At 34.9% G+C, this 27,837-nt stretch overlaps 4 protein-coding genes across 8 annotated transcripts; 1 reads left to right on the forward strand and 3 right to left on the reverse strand.

Moving 5' to 3' along the window:
* Positions 1 to 874: 874 nt before the first annotated feature.
* LOC105170263 (Ribosomal L18p/L5e family protein) lies at positions 875 to 3,043 on the reverse strand. The gene is given in 2 exon segments (XM_020696975.2): positions 875 to 1,484; positions 1,487 to 3,043. Coding segments are annotated over 2 exon segments (396 nt in total). The 5' UTR covers positions 1,662 to 3,043; the 3' UTR covers positions 875 to 1,263.
* A 514-nt stretch (positions 3,044 to 3,557) lies between these two features.
* Positions 3,558 to 7,628, forward strand: ABCF1 (ABC transporter family protein). Its single transcript, XM_088885384.1, has 6 exons — positions 3,558 to 3,717; positions 3,812 to 4,033; positions 4,980 to 5,053; positions 5,131 to 5,341; positions 5,422 to 5,656; positions 6,177 to 7,628. Exons 2-6 carry the CDS (start codon positions 3,812 to 3,814, stop codon positions 7,232 to 7,234), a joined length of 1,800 nt encoding a protein of 599 aa, XP_088741510.1. The 5' UTR covers positions 3,558 to 3,717; the 3' UTR covers positions 7,235 to 7,628.
* Positions 7,629 to 10,225: 2,597 nt separating this feature from the next.
* Positions 10,226 to 18,548, reverse strand: LOC105170814 (SAUR-like auxin-responsive protein family). The gene is made up of 4 exons (XM_011091735.3): positions 18,411 to 18,548; positions 14,128 to 14,449; positions 12,391 to 12,580; positions 10,226 to 11,072 (listed from the first exon to the last, which is right to left on the reverse strand). The coding sequence occupies exon 4, from the start codon at positions 10,983 to 10,985 to the stop codon at positions 10,554 to 10,556; it is 432 nt and encodes a 143-aa protein (XP_011090037.1). The 5' UTR covers positions 10,986 to 11,072; positions 12,391 to 12,580; positions 14,128 to 14,449; positions 18,411 to 18,548; the 3' UTR covers positions 10,226 to 10,553.
* LOC105170815 (phosphatidate cytidylyltransferase family protein) lies at positions 14,817 to 27,629 on the reverse strand. Of its 5 annotated transcripts, XR_016067500.1 has the most exons (15): positions 27,167 to 27,626; positions 26,644 to 26,756; positions 25,584 to 25,790; positions 25,271 to 25,375; positions 25,016 to 25,086; positions 24,847 to 24,927; positions 24,506 to 24,720; positions 22,783 to 22,972; positions 22,628 to 22,693; positions 21,598 to 21,686; positions 21,390 to 21,504; positions 19,896 to 19,947; positions 19,588 to 19,812; positions 18,411 to 18,564; positions 14,817 to 15,183 (listed from the first exon to the last, which is right to left on the reverse strand). XR_016067500.1 is itself a non-coding variant. In XM_088885385.1 (14 exons), exons 1-13 carry the CDS (start codon positions 27,361 to 27,363, stop codon positions 19,589 to 19,591), a joined length of 1,725 nt encoding a protein of 574 aa, XP_088741511.1. In that variant the 5' UTR covers positions 27,364 to 27,626; the 3' UTR covers positions 14,817 to 18,564; position 19,588. The 5 variants fall into 5 exon arrangements, 4 of the variants coding, with proteins under 4 accessions (XP_088741511.1, XP_088741512.1, XP_088741514.1 ...); XM_088885385.1 differs by having other exon boundaries at positions 14,817 to 18,564; XM_088885386.1 differs by having other exon boundaries at positions 14,817 to 18,573.
* Positions 27,630 to 27,837: the final 208 nt, after the last annotated feature.

Consider the following 27,837-nt stretch of genomic DNA (forward strand, 5'->3'; position numbering starts at 1 on the left):
TTGATAAAAGTTAAATTTACAGAATGAAAACAAGAAACTTGAAAAGAAGTTGCTGTGGTATTTTCCGATGCGATATAATGATTTTTTTCAGTAAATGATGACAGCTTCATGCAACGTTCCAATCACATAACTCAAATGCGACTAGAATACAACTGCGGAGAGAGCGTGCTTTTCTTGATGAATAATTTGAATACTTTTCAAAGGAGTGTGTGTGTGGTTCGGTTTTCCAAATTCCAAATGCATGCATGTGGTGCTCCCCTCATTGGCTTCTTTTTCACTTAGTCCTCATGATTACCTGAGGTAGAACCCATACGGGGTTTTGAGTACATGCAAATACCTTTTCTATTCCTGGAGTTTTAATGTAATTATTCTGAATCCTATCCTCATCAATAAAAATTTACTCCATCTCGTATGTTGCAACATTAATAAGAGTAGTCCATGAACAAATATTTATAGTACAGCGCGAAGAAATTTTAATATGATATGCGACTGATGAAATCATTCACCAGCGGGAAGGGATATAATATGAGAGAAGGCATCATAATTAATTTTTTTTTTCTTTAAATCGCATTTTCTTCAAACTACTCAACTCCTTCTGGTGATGTATATTATTAATTTCCATAAATATAAAAAAGTACAATATTCACTCCAATTTTGGTTTTCTTTCCAGATTTCCTACTTTATGATCTTCTTGTACCACGTATCTTGCAAGAATATCAAAATTCAATACATTTCACAATATGAGAAGTGGATGTTGCATGATGACCTGATTCACAAGAAGTCAAGAACTGGCAAATTGAATTAACACTTCTCAATAATGGGAACAGCTAACATGTCTCATTTCAGATTAGTACATTTAAGTATACTTTTTCAGACTAAATTGAATAGATAATACTCCATTCTATGTTCTACTTGAGTATGTAATGTAGACGTTGAGATAAATTGCTCAGATTATTACAAATCAATCATTGAAGGAGAACTCATGCCCGAGTGAAATCAGGGCCTGCTTACTTGCAACACGAACTTTGCTGTGATGGTTAACAGGGTATTGCACAAAGTGGTTTCTACAAGAATAATCAGTGTGTTATGTGTCAAAGTATTAATCATCACCTCTCACAAAATTGCATTTGCAAGTCTACGCTTCCGATGGGGAAACAGTATAGCATCTACACTTTCCATTCTGATTACGAGGAAAACATGTCATTACCTGAGCAAAAAGCAATTTCAAATTGAGCAAAATGGTCAATTTCTGGAATTCAGAAACTACTCTCCTTGCCGGTATGTATAGCTGGAGTCAAGTACAGCATTGTCGTCATCATCAAGAATAAGTTTGTCTCCATTGTTGTTCAGGGCATTCACAACCGCCCAGATCTTTGTCCGATTCTTGAAACCTTCCTTCTCGATTTCCTTATTCACATCGACATGGATTCCCCTTCCCTGGCCCTGTTCAAGACCCTCCACTATGAGTCTCATTGCCAGCACTCCACAACACCTGCCGCCTTTGCATTGCAAGAACGACCACATTCAAGATTATCTTTTAGAGCATGTTCAACCGTTGAGGGGGTTGCAACTATGCGTCCATTATTTCTGTCTACCACATTCGCCGTTATATACTTCAATGATATGAACAGTCTTAAAACACATCTCTTCAACACCGTCATCCACTGAATATCAATTCTTTGTCAAAGAAAACGGTAACCCAACATCAGGATTAACAACAAAATATCAAGCATGTAAACGGATTTCTATGTATATATAGCGAGACTTGCAAAGTGTATTTTTAGCTATGCTGCAAGGACCGTAATCCAGGAGAACTGAAATAAAAAAATCTAAAAATAGAGGCCACAAAAATTACGGAATAAAACGCAAAGTGTGAATCAGATGTGCAGACAAAGCCCAAAAAGGTCTGATCAATGGAAATTGTGAAGAAAAATTTCTAGGAGATCAATCTATTCGCAGAAAACAGAGTCAATAGCCAAAGGCAAAAATCATACCCCACTATAAAGGAATCCCTACAAATTAAGTAAACAAACAGCAGAACTGAAACTCCTCTCCAACACCCCCAAACAAAAGCAAAGGGTTACCAATTCCCTGTATTTGTGAAGTATATATACATTATAGTATCCATAGTACAAGCCTTATAAGTTAATCAAGACGGCAGAGCCAGAAAAAGTTCCAGGTAAAGCCAAGAAATTGCACATTTTAGGCATCAAGTCATATAAAGACCAACAGTCTCCTTCAAGATTGCTCGTAAAGGCTATCCTGTTGAACACAATTTCTACAATGGATAGTGGTGAGTAAACACAATCATATCTATAATGAACAGTCTTTCTATATATACAGTTTAGGAGTATTATAATGTCATACTCTGTTCTTTTCCGTCCAACTCACATAGAAAGAATCATGGTAATTGCAGCTAGGACTTACAGATACCTTGCTTTCTTCCTGGTAAACTAGCTATCTTAATGCTGTGATGAAAAATACTTATTCTGGTAAACAATCTTTGATGAAAAAGTGATTGAGCATAAAGCACTCTTTGCAAAAATAGTAATCAGTATAGGCTCGAATTTGAACAAGCAATGCAAAAACCTTATAATGTTACAAAAATGATGGTAATGATATTGCTAATTTTCTAACTCCATTTCAAAGTTGATCTTCTATCATAATCTATTCCCACAAGAAACTAGCACAAATAATTAGAAAACCAGAAAACCACATCGATTCAAAACACAGAAAAAATGAAGGAAGAACAAAAATCTCTGCTCAACACTTCCCACAGTGGGAGCAGCGGACTAAATTCACGTAGCCACCACCCACCACCCTGCTTGCTGCGCCCTCGGTTCCTTCTCTTGACTGTATAACAAAATTTCCAACAAATAAAATAATAATTACGTACTAGAAGAAAAATAGAGAAACGGGAAAAAAATGCGAACCATCCACAAAACACTAATCAAATTTCGCCGGCAGATGTTCTCTAATCCAATATCAACCAAAAATCTTACATTTTCAGCATAAAAAATTTGAGAGCGTCTCAACGATTGGAAGCACAATCCATATTTGGCCATCATTAGAAACATATGAAACTTGGCTATCAAATAAAATTTAGCACATATATTTATGTATGCTTATCTGTTTGGACTATATTATTTTAGTATTTTTAAAATTACAACGAATTTAACTAGCTAACACATAGGATTGACGAGATCAAATTGAGTTAGGTCAAATTCAATAGCTTATGTAATAGATTAAACGGTAGCACAAGTTAGGAGTGTTTGAACGCAAATTTATAATATTGTGGATCATATTCAAGCCAAATTGGGCCTACAAGTACCCATGCTACGATTTTGTAATCACAAATAAACTGGACCAAACAGCCTCCAATTTCCGGGCCGTGAGCCCATTATTGTGCACATGGTCATAAGTTCATGTGCTGTTGATCTTTTAGTTGTCGAATTGAAGCACGGAAGCTCCCCCAACCCCACCGAGCATCACCGTTGAATTTCATCCAACGCCCTTCAATCCTCGCCACGTGTCCCTCCCCTCTCTCCCACTCACCCTATATATTTTACTCGTTCCCCCAAACCCAAACCCTCATTCTCGGACTCTTCCTGAAAACCAACGCGCTGCCGCACAGCCATACTCCGTGAGAAAGGGAAAGAGGACGAAATCCTAGATCTCCCTCGTACTTTGATTTTGTTAAAGACTCGGGATTTCAAGGTGAAGTTTGCGAATTTTACTTATTTGCTTTTTTTTAACGTTCTGCTCTCGTTTTGGGTTTTATATCATCGGGGATTGAATTTGTGTTTGGCAGATGGTGTCGGATGCGAGTAAGAAGAAGGCGGCTCAGAAGAAGGCTGCCGCCGCTGCCAAGAGAGGCGGCAAGGCTGCCGCCGCTGCCGCTTCTTCTAAGGCTGCTGCGGCTGAGAACGGTAGCAAAGTCGATAGTTTGGCTAGTGGGGTCGCTGATCTTCAGATATCTGATCGGACATGTACCGGGGTGCTCTGTTCCCATCCCTTGTCTAGAGATATTCGGGTATGCTCCTCGATCCAGTCTTAGAGGGTTTAATTATTTTAGGAAATATATACGCGTGTGTGTGTGTGTGGATGAAATTTGTGAATCATTACTATGGTTATTTCTGTCGATGATTTAATTAGTTGTGCAGTTGTTTTGCTAATTTATGAATATATGTTTTTCTACTGATTTCCTTTGGGAAATACATGCACAGTTTATTCATGAAAATGGGAACACAAATTTAAGAAATAAACATTGTCCATCTGTCTTATTCTCTCCCGTTTTTGGTTTGTGGAACCGTTTATATGAAGTTGGAATATTGTCGAAGATATGCTCTAATTACCTTGTCGGGGAGCTTGCAAGAACTTGGCCTTCTGTGGTTCTTGTCTTGTGTTTTGAGTCCGTTATATTGTTTACTTCACCAAGAAGTTAAGAATATTGTCTAGTTTTTCATATAGCATGTATAATGGGTTGTCTAGTTAAGATCATTGTAAATGGATCATACACTTCATAGGATAAAAAGAACTTTATATGATATACTGTGTGGAGGATATTACAAAACCTGGTGATGCTTGCTTTTTTTCCATGGCACTCTTCTTGGCTTTGTTTCATTATAGAATCCTAATAAGTTTAGATGCTAACATATGTCATTTGAGAAGATGCTTCATAAAACCTTTAAGTGAATGAGGAGCCGTTTATTTCATCTCATTTGAGCTGCATAGCATCCTTTGATTTTGAAATGTTTTCTGGAGGAGTGTCTCATGTTTAGTTCATTGTTGCTAGCTTGGTGCACCTACATGAGCGCCTAGTGTATCCAATAACTTCAACCTTGTTTGGAGCGCTCTGTAGTAGGTAATAATGTGTATAAAACCATCAGTTTCTCTGTGAAAGCATTATTATGAATTCTGTGCTTGTATTTCATTGTTATCTTCATGTAAATTATAAGTGTTGATTTGTGGTTTTGCAGATAGAATCTCTTTCACTCACTTTCCATGGTCATGATCTAATAGTTGACTCTGAACTGGAACTTAATTATGGCAGGTATGTGGTGTCTCCTTGACATTATAGGGTTTTTTTCATGTAATATGTTCACCATCTTTAATGCCTTATCTTTGTAGACGCTATGGTTTGCTTGGTCTAAATGGCTGTGGGAAGTCTACTCTTCTTGCTGCTATAGGCTGCCGAGAGCTTCCAATTCCAGAACACATGGATATTTACCACCTTTCAAGAGAGATTGAAGCTTCTGATATGTCTTCACTTGAGGCTGTTATAAGTTGTGATGAGGAAAGGCTGAAATTGGAAAAAGAAGCTGAAGCATTGGCTGGACAGGTATACGTATATATGATTAAGCAGCAGTGGCTTGTGTGGGGGAGCATCTCACAAACTATTCGTGTTTTATACTGTTATAGGACGATGGTGGTGGAGAACAACTTGATCGCATTTATGAACGTTTGGAAGCAATGGATGCAGCGACTGCTGAGAAGCGAGCTGCTGAGATCTTATTTGGTCTTGGCTTTAACAAAAAAATGCAAGAGAAGAAAACAAAGGACTTTTCTGGTGGCTGGAGAATGAGGATTGCTTTAGCAAGAGCCCTTTTCATGAATCCAACCGTATTGTTGCTTGATGAACCTACGAATCATCTTGGTAATGCTAGCAGGCTATTACATTTTTCAATGATCTTCAAAACCTAAACTGTGTTATTTAAAATGGACCTCGGACTTGCTTGGTTTTATTAACAGAAACTCTTGGTGTTGTCCTTATTGCATACTGATGTCATAACCCATTGCCATAAAAGTTTATGCTGAAGTGAAGGCTGGTCTACAGATCGGAATAATTTGCATGTTCTGTACATCTTTTGAATACTACATGCCTGTAACCGGTGCTTTGCTTATTCTTTATGGAAACCTTGCTGAAGCTATGTAATCTGAATCATTCTTGAATTCTACTTCACGTTCTTTTTTTTTATAGACCAGTTATGAATGGGATTCCAGGATCTCACAGAACATCACACAAATGTGTCTTCATTTGAGAATAATTCAGTTCATGAGCTTTATGTGTTGATGTCAAAATACACAAACTACAAACTGATAGAATTGTTTGTAGCATCTTCAATTATTATTTAATAGTTCTAGTCTTCTTACTATTCACGTTTGTCTATTAACAGACTTGGAGGCTTGCGTCTGGTTGGAGGAAACGTTGAAAAAATTTGATCGAATTCTTGTGGTGGTTTCACATTCCCAGGATTTTCTGAATGGAGTCTGTACCAACATCATCCATATGCAGAACAAGAAGTTAAAGCTTTACACTGGTAATTATGACCAATATGTCCAAACCCGTGCTGAACTTGAAGAGAACCAGATGAAGCAATATAAGTGGGAGCAGGAGCAGATAGCTTCGATGAAGGAATATATTGCACGTTTTGGACATGGATCTGCAAAGCTAGCCCGTCAGGCTCAGAGTAAGGAAAAAACTTTGGCAAAGATGGAGCGTGGTGGGCTCACAGAGAAGGTGGTCAGGGATAAGGTTCTTGTTTTCCGATTTCATGATGTGGGAAAGCTCCCTCCTCCTGTTCTTCAGTTTGTGGAAGTGAAATTTGGCTACACCCCAGATAATCTTATTTACAAGAACCTTGATTTTGGCGTGGACCTTGATTCAAGAGTAGCCCTGGTTGGACCCAATGGTGCTGGAAAAAGTACCCTGCTGAAGCTGATGACGGGGGATTTAGTTCCTCTGGATGGCATGGTTCGGCGCCACAATCATTTGAGAATTGCTCAGTTCCATCAGCATTTGACCGAGAAACTTGACCTGGAAATGTCTGCTCTGCAGTTTATGCTGAAAGAGTACCCTGGAAATGAAGAAGAGAAGATGAGAGCTGCAGTTGGGAAGTTTGGTCTTAGCGGAAAAGCTCAAGTGATGCCTATGAAGAACTTGTCTGACGGACAAAGAAGTCGTGTGATCTTTGCATGGCTAGCTTGGAGGCAGCCACACATGCTGCTGTTGGATGAGCCGACTAACCATTTGGATATTGAGACAATTGACTCGCTTGCTGAGGCATTGAATGAATGGGATGGTGGCTTGGTTCTTGTGAGTCACGATTTTAGGCTTATAAACCAGGTGGCCCAAGAGATATGGGTATGTGAGAATCAGTCTGTAACTAGGTGGGAGGGTGACATTATGGACTTCAAGGAGCACTTGAAGGTAAAGGCTGGTTTGTCCAACTGAAGCAGATACAATATGAGCATGGAGGCACTGCTCCTGGCTCTAGCTTCTGTTGCAACTGGGCCAGAAGATTGTCTGTTGTTCTATTCAGCGCGCTGTGTTGAAAGCTGATGAGTGCAGGTGACTCTGCTGGGCGTTTAGGATGAAAATGCTGGTTCAAGTCCCCTTTGTAGGATTGAAGTCGGAGTTGATGCCTGAGTTACATATTATATGGATGTTGCTAGATCCTTAAACTTGCTGCCACTGGTTGCATCCAGGGCCAGAGTGGGCAGGTTTTAATGAATCCCTATTTGCTATATTTTTATATAAATTTGATGTTGTACTAGAGTATCTTATGGTCTTGGAACCATTATTCTATCTAGTATCTTTGAATAATCTAGATTCGATTTGATTTAAAGGACTGCAACAGTTTATGACACTAGGTTAAATCTTGTGTGGTACTAATTCCATCTTATTCTGCAATGGTACATTATGTTGATTTGCTCTTTTGTTTGATGTCGATGGTGTCTGAAATAGCTGATCAAAATTTTCCGATTTTATACATTGAAGAATTCTTGAAACTGGTGAGTTGAATTTGATACTTTAGTCAGCTTTCTCCGGGTAAGTTGAAGCAGTTTTTTTGATACTTTAGTCAGCTTTCTCCGGGTAAGTTGAAGCAGTTTTATCCGCCATGTCTCTTTCGTTGTTCTTTTTCACATCTCATGAGATGTATTGCTTAGGATTGGGCTGTATCAAGCGTTACAAAATACAGCATGCTGGATATCCCACGAGCTTGTGATTAGGCTGGATAAGGGCCTGGACAAGGTTCAATCAGTTTTCAAATATGTACAATTCTCACATCAAAACACAAAGTAGGGCAATGGCATGATTTTGTTTGACGCTAATCACCACCTCACAATTGATGCCAATGTGAGCATGAAAGTCTCAAGCCTCAATTCTTCATTTAATTGCTAGAAGGTTTCGGGCTCCAGTAATATATACGTGATATGTTTATTTTCTTCGTTGTAGTTTACACATGTATTGTGTACTTATGATCAATCAATCGTTAGGTTTCAGTATATTTTTAAATTTTGCACACTACATACATATCTAAATCTATTAATGTATTTAATTAAAAAAAATAGTTGATCATTGAAAAACATACTTGACTATTTATATAAAAGAATATAACATATGTAAGTAATTTTGAAAATTCTAGAAAAATATTGAAAATTCTATAAAATTTGGCTTTAAGGGTAATACTTGTAATTACGCTCATTTATCCACCAAGTTATCCTATCAAGCAAACGCAACACTACTTCGTTTTGTATATTATTTATATGTATCCGAAAAGAAGATTATATGGTTGTGATGATATTGCAAGTGAGTGTGTGTTTTTTTTGTGTGTAAAGACCCACAAATGTGGTTAAGGGCGAAGAAAATCACACCACAACTTCTTTATGAGGGGGGAAATAGTTGAACTTTGGGTCACGAATGCTCATTCTTCTAATAATAATATGCTTCTTCTTTCCTTCTTCCATGTGAGATTTGGGAGGGAAAAAAAAAGGCTGAGTATGAGTTTTTTGTTAAGAGGCATTTCGCACGCAGATGAAAGGAAATTACACAAGAAACTAGAGATGAAAGTGTTTGATTTTCCCCCAAATTCGCAATGTGAGACCGTGTGAGGCACATGCCTTCTTAATATGCAATTAACGTTTTTTTTTTTTCAGTTATTTGATCTTGATTAAGGCAAATTAAAAGATATTATTCTAAAAATTGAGATTTTTATAACGAATGAAACAAAAAATTGAGCATGACCTAATATATGAAATTAAATGAGATTTTCACCCTAAAAGTTGCAGATTCAAGTCACATAAATACACGATACTCTATTTCTATGATAATTTATTATTATTAATTTTTAATATATTCGTTGATTTAAAAGTATCAATACATTAAATTTATTTTATGAATTTGAATATATTAAAAAAAAGTAATAATTTATTTTCTTTTTAAATAAATGATGTTTATTTTATTTGAAACTGGTGTCGCGGGGAAAAGTCGTGATGGCTGAAAACAGTGCGGAACCCACGTACGCCGTCCTGCATTGACAATTTCGTATGACCTAATAAATTGACACTGACAATTCCAGCCAGCAGACTGAAACCACCCACACACCTCTGTTGATAAGAAAATACCAGAATCATTGAGCCCTAACCTAAGCCTTTGGTCCCCATATTCCGACCATCTGCTCCTTTATTTTACTTCTAATGATTGATTACCTGAATACCTGAAAATGATCACACTTATTTCTTCCTTTTATGTATTATTATAGGGACAATTACATCCTACTTACTTATAATTTGCACTCTTTTCATATAAATTCATTGTGATTTTGAATAATTAATTCTAATATTCTTAATATTTATTTTTATTTAACAAATAGATTTATCATGATCCAAAATAAACAGAACTTATTAATATCAACAAAAAAAAATTGAATATATTGATCAAATTGCCCTTACAAGAATTGGAGTTATTAATCACATTGAAATGCAATGATATTAAGTGAATATGCACATTGTGCCTGACAATTATACTATGGTAGCTAGGAGTATTTTGAATTCAACTGACTTTAATTGGTTGGGTTTTGAATGGATATTATACAAATTAATTTTTTAAATCAAATTTGATTGAACTTAATCAATCATACGATAAGTGTGATTACTACACACTAAACAGAAGCTACGTGAATATTCTTTTTTTTTTAGGATAAAATTGATAACAAGTGTAATCTTTATATATAAATGAAATATAAGATGCAATATTATAAATTGCAATAGAAAATTCAATCCGTTATTAGACTAATAATGTAGTTAGTTTAGGTCATACCAAACACGATTTGAGCTAAAAATTTTCCTAATTAATTATCCATGCTTAACTTTTTAATGTAATAGATTTGATTCGAAACTCCCTCTCTCTTCTCCCTTAATTTACAGGACCAAAGAAGAAAAATAAAGGTGAAAAATCCCAAATCTCATAATTTCCATGACTAAAAAGATTAAAATAAAGTACAAAATGAACACTCATCTGCCAATAAACTACACCGACATCATTTGATATTTAATTAGGAGCCAATTAATTGAAGTGCAAAGAAAAAGAAATTGTTTGTAAGAGTAGCACTCTTAAAAAACCTGCATGAAATGATGTTACAGCAAGTCAAACATACGTAGTGCTACTCTTACTATTATCGTATTTTACAACGTAAAGTTAACATGAATTTGACAAAAACAATGTATTGACGCATGTATATATATATATATATATATATAGATAATATATATTAGCAGCTCTTGACCATGGTTTTATTGCATGAATCCCAATTATGATCATCGCCAACCACCCTTTCCTCCGCCCACTGCTCCGCCAGTATCCTCTCGAGCTCGGTGGGCCGGCACGGAACCGTGAGGGCTCCGTCGTGATCAAAGCCATACTCTTCCGCCGCCTGCTCCAATAGCCTCAAGAAGGAGGGGTGCGTTAGGAAACTCAACGGCACGACAAATCTCTTGAGCTCCTCGTCGTCCACCGCAATGACGGCAAAATGCCCTTCCTTCACGTCCTCCGGCACGGCTATTTCATCGAGTTCGTCGACCTCCCCCGGGCATGATTTCTTGCCTAGAAGTAGACTCCTTTGCAGCCTCTCAACCGCTACTTTGAGCTTGACAATGCCACCATTCTTCTTCTGCTTCTTCCCAATTGTTTTCGTTTTCGCCATGAAAAGGGTTTCCTCCAAATGAAGACTACTTGTGTTTGGTAATGGTTTTGATGTGCATGTTACTCCTCATATATATATAGAGAGAGACTGTTTTAACAAGGGATAATTACGATTTTAGCCTTTTGCTGAAAAAATTGAGTTTTATAAATAACCTATAACTTCATTTAAAGGTTTTCATCGTTATAACAAAAGATAATATTAATGATAAAAAAATATCATTTAATAATTTCAAAAATTATCACTAAAAATATTGGTTAAATAACATAGTACGTTTTTGTCAATCAGTGTTGAGAATTGCACCATAGATAACTATTTAAACAATATTGTGGCAACAAAATATAAAAATAATAAATAATTATTGTTACTAGATTGCCATAATAAATGTATCATTAATTATTTTTAATGATGGTTATCTGCACAAACTTTTTTTTTACTTTTAGTGCATGCGTCTATATATATATATATATATATATATAAAACCAAATAATACACAACTTTTTACCTCGAAGTAAACATAATTTGGCACCTTATATATAAAATAAAAAAAAAGTAATTAATTCTAACCAAATACACTATATATTATAACTTTTTCCCTCTAGGTCTATATATATTTTTTTTAATACTTGGGCCCTAGGTCTAATTAATGTTAGAAATATATCCAACTTTATGTTTCTGTTTCAATTTTCAACTTTTATTACAAACATAATGGTCAGTGTTAAGAAAGTAGATATTTTTGCAGACATACTATAATGTACGATGACACCCTAAATCATAAGTAACACGAAAGGTAACAAAACACATATTTCACACATTTTTTTTTATTATTATTAAAATATGAATTGAAGTGATGGATGGGATGGGACTTAGGGTATTGGTGTAAATATGGGAGACCAATGCATGTGAGTCATGTTTGATGCATCCATGAAATGTCACTATTGATTACTTGTCATATTTCGGGCAGCCCTGTTTTCAAGCTAATTAAAGGACCCTTTTATCAGATAATATTGTTTCATATGAACACATATATATAAACCGCAATTAAATGCTTTCATATATGTTTTGGCATTCCAATTAATTATTATTAAACTGATCTATTCATCATTGACAAGTCACTTATATGTTTTCCACACATAATTAATTTGGATATTATAAGTTTGTTTTTGTTATAAAATTAAGTTTTGTTTAAAGATAAAATTTTTAAATATTTGAATAGAATATTATATAATATAAAGCTTATAAGATGTGAATAATATTGTAAGTGTAATCAACGGAACCAAAATTTGAGAAGTTCATTGAAACATTGAATAATTTTGTAACTACGCATTATTTTAAGAGCTATGATAAAATATTAATATTTTACTTTTGGATTTTATATACGTATATTCTAATAAATTTTGGGCAATACCTCAAGTAATGGGATACAGATCGAATCACAAGCCGTATAATTTAGATTCGTCCGTTGGGAAGAGACCATGTATCCATCCCCAAGCCCCCTTGTATGGGTTTGATGATATAGGTAAGCGTCCCAAATTAGTTGGTTGAAGAGTCTCATCTCTCTAGTAAGGCGCCTTTTCAGAAATAACATCGTGAGGATCCTACGAAGTTAGGACGGATAATATCTCATACAACAGAAAACCTATCAAATCGCAAACCATATCAAAAAGTTCTTCAATGATGAGATGAAAGTTTCATGCTGATCATTAACATTGATAAAGCAATTTGTCATTAGTTGTTGAATGCGCATATGATAATATTAAAAAATAAAATATTAACATTACCTTGTGGAATTAATTAAAGATTCACATCTCAATTTAACCTAGTAATTATTCATCATCTACATCTACATCCCACATGTTGACCTCATGGATGCACATATATATATATATATATATATATATATATATAATTCACACATAATTACATATCAGAATCACATATATGAAAAAAGCAAAAAACAATATTTGTTACTTTATAGTGACATTGAAGTACAATAAGGATAATTTGTACGTACTTGCAACATCAAACAACGAAAATGGAGTTTGATGTTGATATAAGTATGGTATACATGTGATACATGCAAATGTCTAAAGGTAAGAAGTAATTTCTCTGCATATAATACATAAATCACTTTAAATATTCTATAACATAAGTGTCTAATATATATATATATAGTCGAGATATACGGAGCGAGGAAAACCATTTATTATTACAATATATATGCTTTGAATATTAACAATAAGAGTTGATTACATATGTGGTAGAGACATATATATGGGATATAGATTTGTTGGCAACTTAGAATCCATAATTCCTTGACACAACCCCCACCCAATATCTATGATTGATTTTTCATTAATCTTTATATTTCTCACCTCAAATGTTCTAACACATACTCATGACTTGTGTTGCATTTAATTTGGTGCTATTGCTGTAACTTAAAAGGAAAAGAGTAGCAATGCACATGTCCATTCACTCGCCTGTTTTGGAAAGAAGTTCGTTTAACTTTTTCATAGTATCAAACTCTCATAATCATTTTTCACCTAATTTCTTCATTGTCTTCATTGACATTTGAGAGGGAGAACATATATTTATAGTGGAAATTAGAATGTGAAGCTTTGTTGAAATTCATGTAATAATTTTCACATATATATATATATATATATTTCGCTCATTTCTAAAATAAGATAAATATTTTTTCCAACTCCTCTAAATATTTACGTATATTTGTGTCATAACTCAGAATAATAGATGTACTCATGTTGCTTGGATAAGATAAGAAAAGAAAAAATAATATAAAAATATAAAAGTTTTCAACTTAACGAACAAATAATTTTTTCATTAAGTATTTAATAGTGGGACTGAAATTGCAAAATTTTTTAAGATAGATGAGACGTAATATAATTAATCTCATAATACTAGAAAAAGACCCAACTCATAGACTAAAAATTACAAAAAGTTTTGAAAATTAATGTGCAAGATATTCAAATACATACATATACATTATCGTATTTGTTTTTCTTACTTAACCTAGTTACGATTAAAAGATTTCATAAATGATATATTTAACTTTATATTCTCTTTTTCGCTTGACTCACTAAAATGAAGTTTGTTGAGAAGAACTGGAGTTGACATATATGTATACCTCTTTAGTTCCAAAAAGATGTTACCTCCTCGACGACGCTTAAGAAAATAGTCGTTCTTATCCAATTTTTTCATTTAAAACAATCAATGTCAAACTTGTTGACGATCAAACATCTGCCAGTACTCCCTGCGAAACAAGGTTTGTGTCTCAAAATTGTGACAAATGCTGCAAAAGAGCGTGAAAAGGGGTCCCATAATAATGCCTTTAGGCACATGAAATTGTTCTCCTTCATTGATGAACTCTTATTCACTCTATTCTTTGCCGCAACAAGTCAATAAAGAGCCTCCGCAACTAGATATGAAGGCATGACCCTTTTTATGAGCTGGAAAGGAAAAAGTGCAGTGAAGTTGATGAACCAATAATTGCTAAATGCCACCCCAATCTCTAGTGACAAATGTACATCAAGAATCAGCAAGTTTTTTTGTTGGATTTTTGGGACAACCTTGTGTTCTTCGCTTCTTATCTTCCCTTATAATACAAGTAAATGAACAACAAAGTTTTCGATAGGTCCACTTTGTACAGTACCAAATAGTATAGTAGTACTACATATATATACATGAGGGTTAAGACCAATAACAGATATATATAGGGGTTCATTTGCTTGCTAGTTTACACTGAAAATGAAGGTTCGATTTTTTTTTTTTTCTGAAATAACGAAAAAGAAAGACGACCAGCATAGAAGCACTCCCTTGCCATGAAACATCTTACTTGAGTCACAACGTACTATTTCTCAAAAAAAGGAATGTCTTAGTGACATGTCCATCAAAATGCATTACGGATCAAAACCACTCTCCACAATCAAATCATTGACTTACTACTACAAGCAAGTAACCTAACCTATCGTAAAATGGCTCCGTTTCACTTGCATTATGTACAACCTATTTCATTTAAACTATCACTTCAGTATTCACTTGAACTTGATGTCACGTCACTCTCTTTGCATGTTCGCGTATATAAATAGGGATCCTATATGGTGGTCCAGCATATGGATGGGTAATCTTGATTGGAAGTATCGAGTAGTCTGGCCAATCATGTTGTCACGTGTACTTATGCGTCCTGTATATGTATTTATAAAGTGAAAGATGGAATGCAACACCAATTTACAATCAAGAGTTCCTATTATGTATTTTAATTTGCCACAATAACTTCATTATATTAAATTTCGAGTGCAATGGATAAAGATGCATCAAATTGTAAGGTACAAAAATATCTCTCTTGTCAAATAAGAGTAGTTGATATGCCCTATTTTAGAGGCATAATAACAATTATCTAGCCTAATTAAGTAAAACAAAATGAAAAGAATAATAAATAAAGCATAGGATTACACAAATGCCACCAAAACACACACACAACAATTGTCATCATTTTTCAAACACTCTATAGAAAAATAGTAAAATTTAACTGCTACTCTTCAAGTTTCATATTTTGGATGGAAGGATTTTGATTTGAAATAAAGAAATTGGAGTAAAATTTCCAAATGACTTTATATCAAATATATTTGAGGATTCATTGAAGTTCAACAAAGTAAAGTTCAAATAAAGGTAAAAGAATTTCAGACACTTTGTTGCATGGAATTATTCAAACAAATTAAATGAATTTACTGTTATATATGTTTGAAATCTGCATCTCTATACCTATCCATCTTGAATATTTCTTTTTAATATAGTTAAATTAATGACGACCTCAACAACACTAAAACTACATAAAGCACTTAAAATCAATACTTTACACCGATCATCCCACCCAGAAAGTAGCAACTAATGCATCTTACCATTCTCAAAATATATGTACTACTTTCTTGTACCCAAAATACTATACCGTACATTTGATCGCACAAAACTTGTGCTCCAATAAATGTCTCTGTTCTTTTGTCTAATCAACTCCTAAAGTAGTCATCCCCACAAATGACTTAAATTATTTCAACCTCATATATATAGAGGACCACTATCCTGAACATGCCTTCTTCATTCTATATAGTCTAATTTGGAAGGTGCCGTCCTCCTCCTTGCCAGATAGCACGTCTGTTTGTTTATGCCCCATAAAAATATACTCAATGTAAAACTGAAAATGAAAAATATAAACAAACAGATTATTAGTTAACTGTTTGGATGAGATCCTCTCGCATCCTGATATTTGTATTGTTTATGATATATATATATATATATATATATATTATTTATATATATATATAGAGAGAGAGAGAGAGACTATATTCAATAAAAATATATATTACTAAATATTAAACATTTTTTAGAAAAATGAGCAAATATATCTTTTTCTTATTTTTTTGAAAATATTTACCTAAAGTTCAAAATTATGGTTTATTTTATTTTAAAAAGTCTACTTATTGGATTAGTAAACAGTTAATTTAATCTTAAGATAAAAGAATACCTAAGAACGCTAGGAACATTGAATATTCTTGTGTGTGTGTTTTTTTTCTTGAGTAAAATATTCTTGTGTGTTTATTATACTCGTTTATCACTCAATCTTTAATTTCTAAAATTTAAATTACTTTTCTTCTGTTATTACAAACATATATATATTTTTAATAATAAAAAACCCCACAAATTTTAGGGGATATTTTCAATGACCTCTAATTTTATGGTGAAAATAAATTGCAGAAATTTCTAAAAGATCCTGACTTTTGTACTTTGGTGGATCTCCGAGATCCTTCCCATGACCTATGTTGTGTTGATGTTGAAGCCGAGTGTGAGAAATTACCCTTTGATTTACCAGAAGCAGAAGAAGAATTAATAGCATGTTATCAAACCGAATATTCAGGTATCAAATTTGGTTTATTTTACGTTGCTTCATATCTAAATCTACAAGTTTCTTCATTATTTGTAACAGTTCTTTACTTGAGGGGTTAGAATCTACATTGAATTTCAACTGTAGTACAAGATTGCAATTGGAAAAAAGTGAAGTCGGACTGCGTGAAAAAATAATCTAATGTTTATATTTTTTATCAATAAACTGCAAAAAATGATAGAAAGATGCTTATAGCTTCTACTTTAAATCAAATTAATTTAACTTGTTCGCAGGAATCAAAATACTATTTCTAATTTATTTTCAATAAAAAAGAAACAAACTAACTAGTTGAAGGGCGGGCGAAGGTTATTCAACCCTTTAAAACAGACAAACGCTTCTCCCCTTGCTCTGTTATGAAATCAGCAAAAGATTGTCAAGAATATCAAGACAGAGAAGAACTGCACCAACAACCTTTTAAGTAACCAACAAGAAGAACTAACCAATACTTTTAGGGGTCGGATGTAATCCTCTACTGCAATTTGTGTTGCAGAATACCAATTTGTTGCAAAAAAAAATCTGAATTGCTCCAACACTTTGACCCCGGACGGCTGACTTAAGTAACAAGACTCCCAATATTACCAAGAAAAAGGGGCACTTCGGATAAATACATATCATCAAGGCATCTATATCGACTTTTCATTTCCTTGCGTCAGCTTCTTGATGCCAAACAAAATACCAGAGGCTATCAACATCTTCACCAAAGGAATTGACTAAACCATATGCCCTTTCCCTCTCTCCAAATGATACCAGACATACTTCAGTTAATTTCTATCTTACCACTCAACAAACTGTTGTTTGTCAAGAGAAGTATGCCAAACTTAAAGTCATTTGTATATGTGGTGGTATACAACTATTGATTGCTCCTGATGCTTCTCAACTAGTTTTATTTTTTCACTTTTTGGGTGAAGAATAAGGATATCTATTTCTTACTGGAGGAAAAATTACTACACATATGGATCTACCTGAAACAAAACGTGAAAATATAATGATCGGTCATATGTTGTTCATGGACAGTGTAAATACAGTGTTATGTCTATATCTCTCAGTTCTTCAAGATCTAGTTAAATCAAGTATCCATCGCACAAAGACAAAAGATCTATGACTGGTAATTCAACTTCTCTAAAATAACTATAAAATATCATAAAACAACTATATTTGACCCACCATAAATGCGAATGAAATGGCAATTCTTATTATTAGCTTACAACTGTCCCAGAGAAATGCTGTCATATTCTGAGACATGTTGAAGTCATTCATTTCTTAGTATATCAAGAAACTAATCACTTCTCTTTTTCTATCTTTTTGCTTTCTTGGGTAACTAGGTTTCCTCACCTTAATGCATATTAACCAAGTCACTGGTACTTCAAAAATTACTATTAATTCTGATTCTCAGCAGTATAAACTATCATATGTATAAGGACCAAAAATCACTCCCAAGTCCCAATTGATCTGATGACAACAAATAAATGACTTACTGCTACGCGGTACATCAAGTACCAGCTTGAAGTCAATCCTGTGTTCCATGTTCCACATACTGCACCGTCCAAATAATATCAACACGTTGGATCGACTCGTCCACATGAAGCTCCAGCAATAACATCAATAACCCGTACTATGTCCGGCTAAACACTGAAGAATCTAAGAGGCCCATGAGTTGACATTTATACAGTGCCAAGATCTAATTAAATAGATCGTATGATAGAACGAGTTGGCCACATCAATCATTCAAGCATGTGAAATGTATGAGCATATGTTCTACACTAATTGAGCAACAGCCAACAAGTATAATATCAACAACTTTGAAATGATTCCTTGTTCAACTAAGAGTCTCGCAATATCTAAAATAATTCATAAAGCAGTGATACACCTGAAACCAGAGGCGTACCACAGAAAGTTGTTTGGGACATATAAGCAAACACATTCACAAGATCCAAGGCATAAAATGTCAGAGGACATGCCAAAATTTAACTAAATACATCTTAAAATAGAACATGCTAGCCCCGTCAAAGTATTTCAGCATGTGAAATATATGAGCATATGAATCTTTCTACACTCGAGTAGACAACAAGTATAATATCAACAGCTTTGAAATGATTCCTCATCCAACTAAGATTCCCAACAGATATCTGAATTGAACATATAAACAATGACATCACAAGATCTTAAGTCATAAAATGTTAGGGGAAAACGTTTTCCACTTCCGCATTGTCTCTACACTTTGCAAAATCCTCCTATTTTTTCACTAGGCTGTTCTGGGAATCTATCCATGAATATAACACGAAACTGGGTCAAAATTGAGGTGTTACATAACCCAGGTACTTGACAAAAGTAAGAAGACCACTTACTTTCGTATATCTATGGTACAAGTTATATCAGTAATATTTACAAAACGTATCTGTCATTCGAGCAACATGTAGACAAATGAAAATTTTAAAAAGACTAGGGACTTGCAACTTGAACTAGTTAAAACACACTTCTGTAGCATTATAAACAGAGAAGACTGTAGAAGACAAGAGGTATGAAGGCATTATCAAGCTGTGCTGTATAAGCTTCCAACAGACCACTGATTGTCACTGCTACAATCAAAGAAAACCAGTGCTGCAAAACACAAACATTCAGAATAAGATATAGATGAAGAATTGTATTCTCTACCTCATAAACACCACCACATGCACAGAACAGAGTAGCAAGTTGTGAGGGCAGGCACAAAAGCACCCACCAACCCTCCGCAAGGCACACACACAAAAACAAGGGGAAGAGAGAGAGAGAGAGAGACCAAGGTGAAGATGTATCCAGTTGCAGCTAGAAGTGGAAGTAGCATAAAGCATGCAGCAAGAACAGAGGTAATGCCAGCGGCAGTGCCTTCAATTGTTTTCTCTGTAGAGAGGAAAGCAGACCCGTTAGGAAAAAACTGATAATTTTAACAAAGAAAAATCCAAGAGAGGTGTAAAAGCAAGTACTGCCAGTTTTACTCCAGCGTAGGACTCCATACTTGTGGCCGACCATTGATGCCTAGTATTACATAATGAAATATTATTATTACAAGCAACGGATGGGAAAATGGTAGCAGCTATATCAGCATCAGTAAAGAACCAAAACAGAAGTGTGATTGATGGTGTAAACAGGGTACTCATATAATAGACTATCATCAAGCATAAGAAAGGATCATGAGCGCTTGGCATAAGCATGCTCCTACAAAGTTTTGTTTTGTTTTATTCTCATTTTTTTTCTTTGTTTCTTCATGACTGAAAGAATACACTGCAGACAAAATTGCTACATGAATACTATAAGTTAGCTTTATTCCAGCCCTTCAGAAACACCTCTGACATGCTTTCAACAGAAAGACCGTAACGACTCAGAAATATTTAGGTAATTTACAGAGTTGAGATGCAAAGTCACTGAAGAGGCCCATAAAACTTATCCATTGGCATTTATGGCATGCTTGAATAGGTAGTGCAGGAAAAGAGTTCTACTCCAAGGCTGCTTGACACTTTCTAAATCAGTAAGTGTTACGTTTTCAACCAAATTGTTAAGCTCTCAGTTTCTCCACCTAAAGCTCTAAGAGTGTGAAAATTATTGAATACATATTTTATATAGATATCAATTACAAGAATATATTCCAATAAGTAACTTCAGCTATAATAACTTACGCTTTCTGTTTATCTTGTCATCCCTCAGAACCAAGTGCAGAAAATCAAGCCAAGTTAATTTAAAACAATCATGTTTTTCACGAATCACTCATAATTCACTAGACCTCTATCAGCATAATTCTTGGACCAGATTTGGCATGACACAAAGAGTTCAATAGGAAACAGGCATATAAAAGCTGCATCACAAAATAACATGTCAAGTCAGAAATATTCACATCTATATTATGATGTGTTCTCTTTGGGGATAGCTAGGCTCTGTTTTCTTAAACTAGACTTGAAACTGAAATCAGCCGAGTACATGAAAACATAATCACATATATTAGGACATAATATATATACATGCCCTCAGACAAATCCCCATCTAAGGTACTGACAGAACTTCCTACTGAAAAGCTTGGTTCATGAAAGGGCAATCATACAAAAATTACAAATACATGCTTGTGTTCTGACAAGACATGTCAGATCTTTCCCTCAGAAGAGTGTTAATTATCATGCATTCAAGCCATTTTATAGGGATTAAATATCATCCAAAGTTGTCATCTGGTCATGGAAGTTACATATACGTTTTCTGAGGTATCAGTATTACAAAAATAAATAGTTTCATACAAAGATAGTAACTGGAATGAAGTCGTGCCCTGTACGTCATTTGATCAAGACCATAAAATTTATGTAGCTCGACATCCAAGTTTGCTAACTTAACCAGATGTATAATAATTGAATGGCGAGTCAAAACTTTCAACTCTTGTTGAGATCAAGGACAATAGGGCCGAAACAGACAGCTTGAAAAGAAGCACACAAATTTACCATAGTATCTCCAATACCAAGACTCAGAATTCCAGCGAAAGGGGCAAGTGGTCTATCAGTAAAACCAGAAGATAGCCAGATTGGAAGGGCGCAACCCAATAACAGTGAAAAATGGCTGAACAATGATCAAAAGGAGGAACCAATTATTAACAATTTATAACCACCACAAGGTGTACTTATACTATGTTATAAGGGCAGAAACACACACCTGACAATCAGAAGATCAGAGTCACGATGGTCAGTAAAAGCATTCATGAATTGGTGCACTAGATGGCCTAATGGCCAAATTTTCCATATCTACCCAGCAAAAAAGCACAGTTCTTTAAGTTACCAAGAAGATGCAATAAACAACATAGTAACCATGAACAAAAAACAAAAAAGAACAGTCAATGCAAAGAAGCAGCAGGAGCAAGGTCTTCAGAACACCTCATACAATGTTCTTTTCTCCTTCTTTTCTAACAAATTTTCATCTCTCTAGAAACAAGAAAAAATTGACAGAAGTTCTTGAATATTACATACAACTGATTCAACCAAACTCCCTACAGCCAAATTATGAACTAACAGTTTTATGCTTGCTAGGTGAGGTGGAAGCTAAATGAACTTCAGACCATTGCAGCAAACTAAAGAGATATATGTAGTACTTCCATTAAACTTTTCTCTATTTTCTAAACAGAATTCTATCTCCTAGTTTTCATGACCATATAATCTCTGTGCATTAGTTGTTTTTTGGATAATAGCTCATTAGAATAAACACATTCAAAATAAAAATGAAAGTCTATTTTTCTACAAAATTTATCTTTATTGCTTCAATTTGCTCTCAAATAAGAAGGAACCTTGAAAACCAAATTTTTGTAGTGTCCGTTCCCCATTCAGACAAGTGAAAAAACTCGAATTACTTTCTTCTAGCATCATCATGCTTCTCTCAGACTAACCAAATGCATCCTGATCAGAAAGAATCTTCAAATGCATGGTAATTCATACTTTTCCACTTATAAATATCTAGTCCACTGAAATATTGAAATAAATTGGTTTCTTCAGATGCAGTTGTGTTAGAAGAGAATTGCTGAAGAAGCAGAAGTATGACACTTGAGTTCCCTATCAGTAGATATTTCAGCAGACTTCCGGAATTTAAACAATATATGGATTGATGAAGTAGAAAGATATATGTGTTAAAAGAAGAACAAAATAACTTCAGTTAAATGATTGTGGCAAAGCAGGTCTCCTCGACCAGGACATACTCGTATAATTTCCAACAAGAGGAAAACCGCCAAAGCTGCACCAAAAGCCAGATCAAGAAACCTTGGCTGAGAACGAATATAAAATATTAGCACCTATCTGGAAAAGACAAATGAAATTGCAAAGAAACAACCATACTCATGCAACCTCAATGTACCTGAAATATAAGGGCAGGAACAAAAATTGAAACAGCCATCAGATGATAGTATTTGCGTAGAAGTATCCTTTCAGTCTTGCTATTCTTTGATATGTTATAAAACTTTCTCACTGAAAAATATATCATGACCAGCCAATAGGCGCACAGCGAGAGACTCTTAAATGGTTCCAAGAAAACAAAATGAAATACCCTGACAATGAAAATATGGAAACAACATTGTTATATTCAAAGCAACTACAGCAGGAAAACACAAGGAGAACTAGCTTACATCTAATCAGGGAAAATAGTATCTAGTCAATAATTAACTTGGCAGCAGTCCTCATTAGAGAACAAATAAGCACAAGACGGTGAGTATAACTGCAACCTGAACTTCAGGGTATAAACAATCTCCAGTCAACTGATTCTCTAATAAGATTTTATTGAGAAACTATTGGATGACTAATAAAAAATAATCAACCTCAGCAGTTTTTGGAAATGCACCTAGCTCAATTTACAGGAGAATTTTCATAAATAGTCGCTTGAAAGTTTTGAAGGAAGCAAGCGACATTCATTTATCAAGAACCCCTACTTATGTTGATTTATCAACAACCGCTTTCCCCTTCAGGAATGCAGAGAGCTTATGGAACATCTGAAAAATGCTACAACTAAGGTTTCCCCTTTTATAAAAATTTTCTTCCCACGCTGAAAGGGATTAAAAACCGAGCTCACCAGGAGATGATGAACATATTTTAACAAAATCCACCAGAAAATAAAGCCACCATGCTAGCTTCCTTCTGCAATCTTTCGGATTAAATGAAGGTTACAAAATCACATATCAACCTTTCTCACATATTCACTTATAAAGAAAGTCAGTTATATCTCAAAAGCGAACCTTAGTCAGCATCAAGATGGCCAACTACAGGCATCAAACTTGAGGAACAAAGATTTAACTGAGCAAGCAATGTCATTTCAGGCAATGGTTCCATAAGAGAGCATATGTTTCAGGGAAAGGTGACTGTGAGTCAGAGCTAGGTAATTGCCTACACAAACAAACTATATTTGCACCATGGGAAGTTGGTTGGCCAGGAAAGAACGTAACGGGTCTTCATACTTCACAAAAAAATAATATCACTATTTTTAAATTTAAGGCAATCGGCAAACTATTTGGAGGTATATTGTGACTTCAGATGAAGATAAGACACACAGGTCTTTTTTTTTAGCATCCTACAGAAGACCAATAAATTCATATTACCAAATTAGATGACATTTTCACATGTTAGTTTGCCCAGTAAAATGGACTATTAGATTATAAGTTCATTAATTAGTGTGTCATTCAATGGGACCTCCACTGGAAACTTAATCTAAAATTTTCAGTCATGAGCAAAAGAACCCACTGCTTAATTTCAAAATACCTTAGACGGTGGATTGAAATGTCATTTATAACCAAATCAACAAATCAAAACTTATGCTCTTATTCATATGTCTAACAGAATTCATAACATCTGTATGCAAGTACATGAATATTTTCTGCTAATCAACATCTTTGTCAGGTTTGATTTTAACATGCACAACATAACAGCAAAATTTCCACCCTGAAGGAATTGTTTTCAGAATGTTCCAAGAATCACGTTACTCGACCCTTATAGCAAACAATACAGCTTCCTCAAATGCCTTCCAACTTTCACATAAAAGAACATGCAAAAGCAATGCAGCTAGAAGAAGCAAAAATTGGAGGTAATTATACCATAACAAAGGATGCATTTGAAAAGAATGCACAAGTTGCATCCATGATGGAACCACCATAGCCAACATAAACATGAGCGATGCATAGAAAACTAAGGATCTTCTCATCTCGTAGTTTCCCAAATCTCGACTGCTACTCAAGCTTGTAAAGGATTCCCATAATTGGATACTATATTTATAGAATATAGGAAAAATGAGCAGGCCAATAATCACTCCCTGCATGGTATAGGCAAGAGAATTACTGATAATATTCAGGAAAAATTAAGTATAAGTTCCTCCCACCCAACTACAGAGGGCCAGAAAATAGCATCACTGTTACTACTGAAATCTTGCGAAAGTTACCTGAATAATGGTGCCTATTTCACTTCTCTTGATCCCATACAGTACAAGGAGTGCCTTAGATGAGGCCAAAAAACTAGGGATCTGTTTAGTAACAGAATAACTTGAGACAAAAAGGAATCATAACTATTGCTGCGAGATACTTTGGAGAAAAGAGGCCAGTGAAACTAACTCTTGCAGCAGTATATGCCAGCATGTCCCCAAAATAAATAACAAGACCAGTAGTAACTAGAAGCGATTCCCCTGCCAAGAGAAAGATATAATATTTCTGAGGGGTGAAAACAGAAAAATCATAAGAGCACTTACTACATCTAAAGACAAAATCACAAAGGGTTTTAACACCTAAAAAGACTCCCTTGCCATTGTTCTTTCTTAGTCCTTATTCTCACAACTCCATTCCAACAGATAAAACAGTAACACAGCTTACCAATAGAAGCACACGCAGGGAAAGTGCGCATAATTCTCTGAAGTAATTTTACTGCTGTGAATCCGTGACAGAGCACCCACAATGCCATCAAGGCTACAGGCCAACCTGCAAGTGCAGAAAATTGAAGAAAAAAGAAAAATATGAGGCATGAAATAGCTTGTGATTGACTAACAAAAGGAACACTGATTATTGTGAAATTATGTGTGTGCATGAAATTCAAAATTGAGATATCCAAAAAGACGCACAAATTTCACATATTCCAAATATTTTAGTCAATATAAAACAAGAATGGAAATGGACAAAGATCTTTTACCAGCATATAATTTCCAAGACAATGATACCAGGCCAAGTTCTACGAGCAAGGTTAGAAAAATCAAACTAAATTCTGGATCCAAGTTGGAGAGGGAACTGATACGATAAGAGCTCTTTCCCTGACTTCGACAAATGATGCAAAGGAAAACTAGCACAGTGAAGCAAATGGCTGACGCGGCCCAGAATTGCAACTTCAGGTATTCGATCTCTGTAGAGGACAAAAAATAAATGTAGAGTCAATTAGATTCCCATGGACAATAGTACAGAAGATAGAAGAGACAGAGAGAGAGCAGCTAAAGACAAAAGAATTTGAAAAGCATAAATGGAGGTAATAAGCAGCATAAGCGAAAAACTGCATCTATACAGCTGATACGGAAGTTAAAAGCTATATAAAAGAAAAATAGAAATGGGCAAGGCTGCATTGGTATCAGCTAATGCAATTAATGCAGCATTTACTACTAGCCAAATAATGGGAATGTAAGACAACCTGGTCGGCCAGGAATTCTACTATTGGGCATAAGAGTTGATTTCCTTATGAAGGTAGATAGTTTTCCTTTTTATGGATTTTCTTCGGCGGAAAAAGCAAACCAACATTTCAGATCCTCTGTCTGTAGGCACAACCAAAATATAGATTATATCTGCAGACTGAGCTATTTGGTAAATCATTCAGTTTAGATGCTTGTATAAATAAAAATGAAAATGCTCAAATACATTTGAAAATGGTAAAATCGTTATGATGAGGTTTGTTTTCCCTATAGAATATAAAAGATCACTTAAAAATACAATGAAAAGAAATACCAGAAAGAAAGGCCACAAGCTGACATTCATTTTTCATACACACAGATACAGAGAACAGCAAAAGTTTTTTCAGGGTTCCATTTAAAGAACATCATTTAACCCAAAAAACATGTCTGATACAATTTCTCTTAACTATCCAATAGCCTATGCATTTGGCCACCCTCCACGACTCGGAATACATGCCTCTCATTGCAATTCAGGAGATGCAGAGTCAAAGTCTTAAATTAGATGCTAATGTTTCAAGTTTAAGATAGCACACATACCTTCAATTCCAACTTCCTGCAATGCAAATGCTCGCAGACTCTGTATCAACCTTGAAACCATGACGCCGGGCAGGGTCACTGCGCCCAGCAGAATTCCAGATGAAGCTCCAGGCCTATCACCAAGCACTTTAGGAATCAAATTTATCAAATAAAACCAATGAAGCAACATAAAATAAAATAGAAAAAGAAAACGAGAAAGATGCTATATAATGCAATGCAATTCAATTTTTATAATTATAGCAATATTGATAAAGCTCAACCGAACCTAGAAAGAAAGTGCAGGCTCATTCCGAAATACTACAAGAACCCAGCAACTTACGACAAAAATCCAGAAAACCCTTCCGGTAACAGTTGAAATTTTTTTCCAAAAAAAAAAGGGATCACCAGAACCACCAACTGAACACTAAAACTCAACCAAAGAGGAAAAAGGGTGCCCAAAACCAGTTGTAACCAATAAACAAAGAGATCATATCCCAATTGAACCCGAAATTGCCATCAAAGAAATCACATGAACTAAATCAACCTGGTCCTGAAATAGTTGGCAAGGGGGTTGGAGTCATCGTCGGCGGAGATCTCAACGCACAGAGCAAAAAGAGAGAGGAGAGAGAGGGAACAGGCTTCGGGGAGGAGTGATAGAGGGGTGGAAAATAAAATTCGAATGATATAGAGCAACACCACCACTCTCTCGCCGTTCAACTGCTGCAACAACGAAACAGCCATGGCCCTCTATCGGAGTTCCGGTTTCCTCGTTTTCCAATTGGGGATCACCCGTCCATGGATTCCAAGCTGAGAAATTGAGGAGAAGTATGGGCGTGGGGATTTTGGGGCGAGGGATGTGGGTAGATTCGGTTGGGGGTTTGGCGCGGGCAGACACGGTTTTTTCATATGAGGACCGTTGAAATCTGCGTAGAAGTGCGTGCAAAGACATTGAAACGATGGCGACAGGGGCAGACCTGGTAATAGCAATAGCCAACAGCATAGAGCCATACAAGATTGATGACCACCGTTTTCTCTTGCAAGCATTAATTTTTTTATTAATATAAAATACAACCATCTCTCCTATATTCCTCGTAAATATAAATATTTTTTATTATTTAAAAATTATAAAAAAAATAATCTAAAATTTATAATTGTGATAAATTTAAAAAAAAAATTGCTGTAAATTTATCTTTTTTATAATATTCATAAATAAAG

The sequence above is a fragment of the Sesamum indicum genome, linkage group LG9, assembly GCF_026168435.1.
Source record: "Sesamum indicum cultivar Baizhima isolate 11 linkage group LG9, ASM2616843v1, whole genome shotgun sequence".
In the NCBI taxonomy this organism is placed as follows: domain Eukaryota; kingdom Viridiplantae; phylum Streptophyta; class Magnoliopsida; order Lamiales; family Pedaliaceae; genus Sesamum; species Sesamum indicum.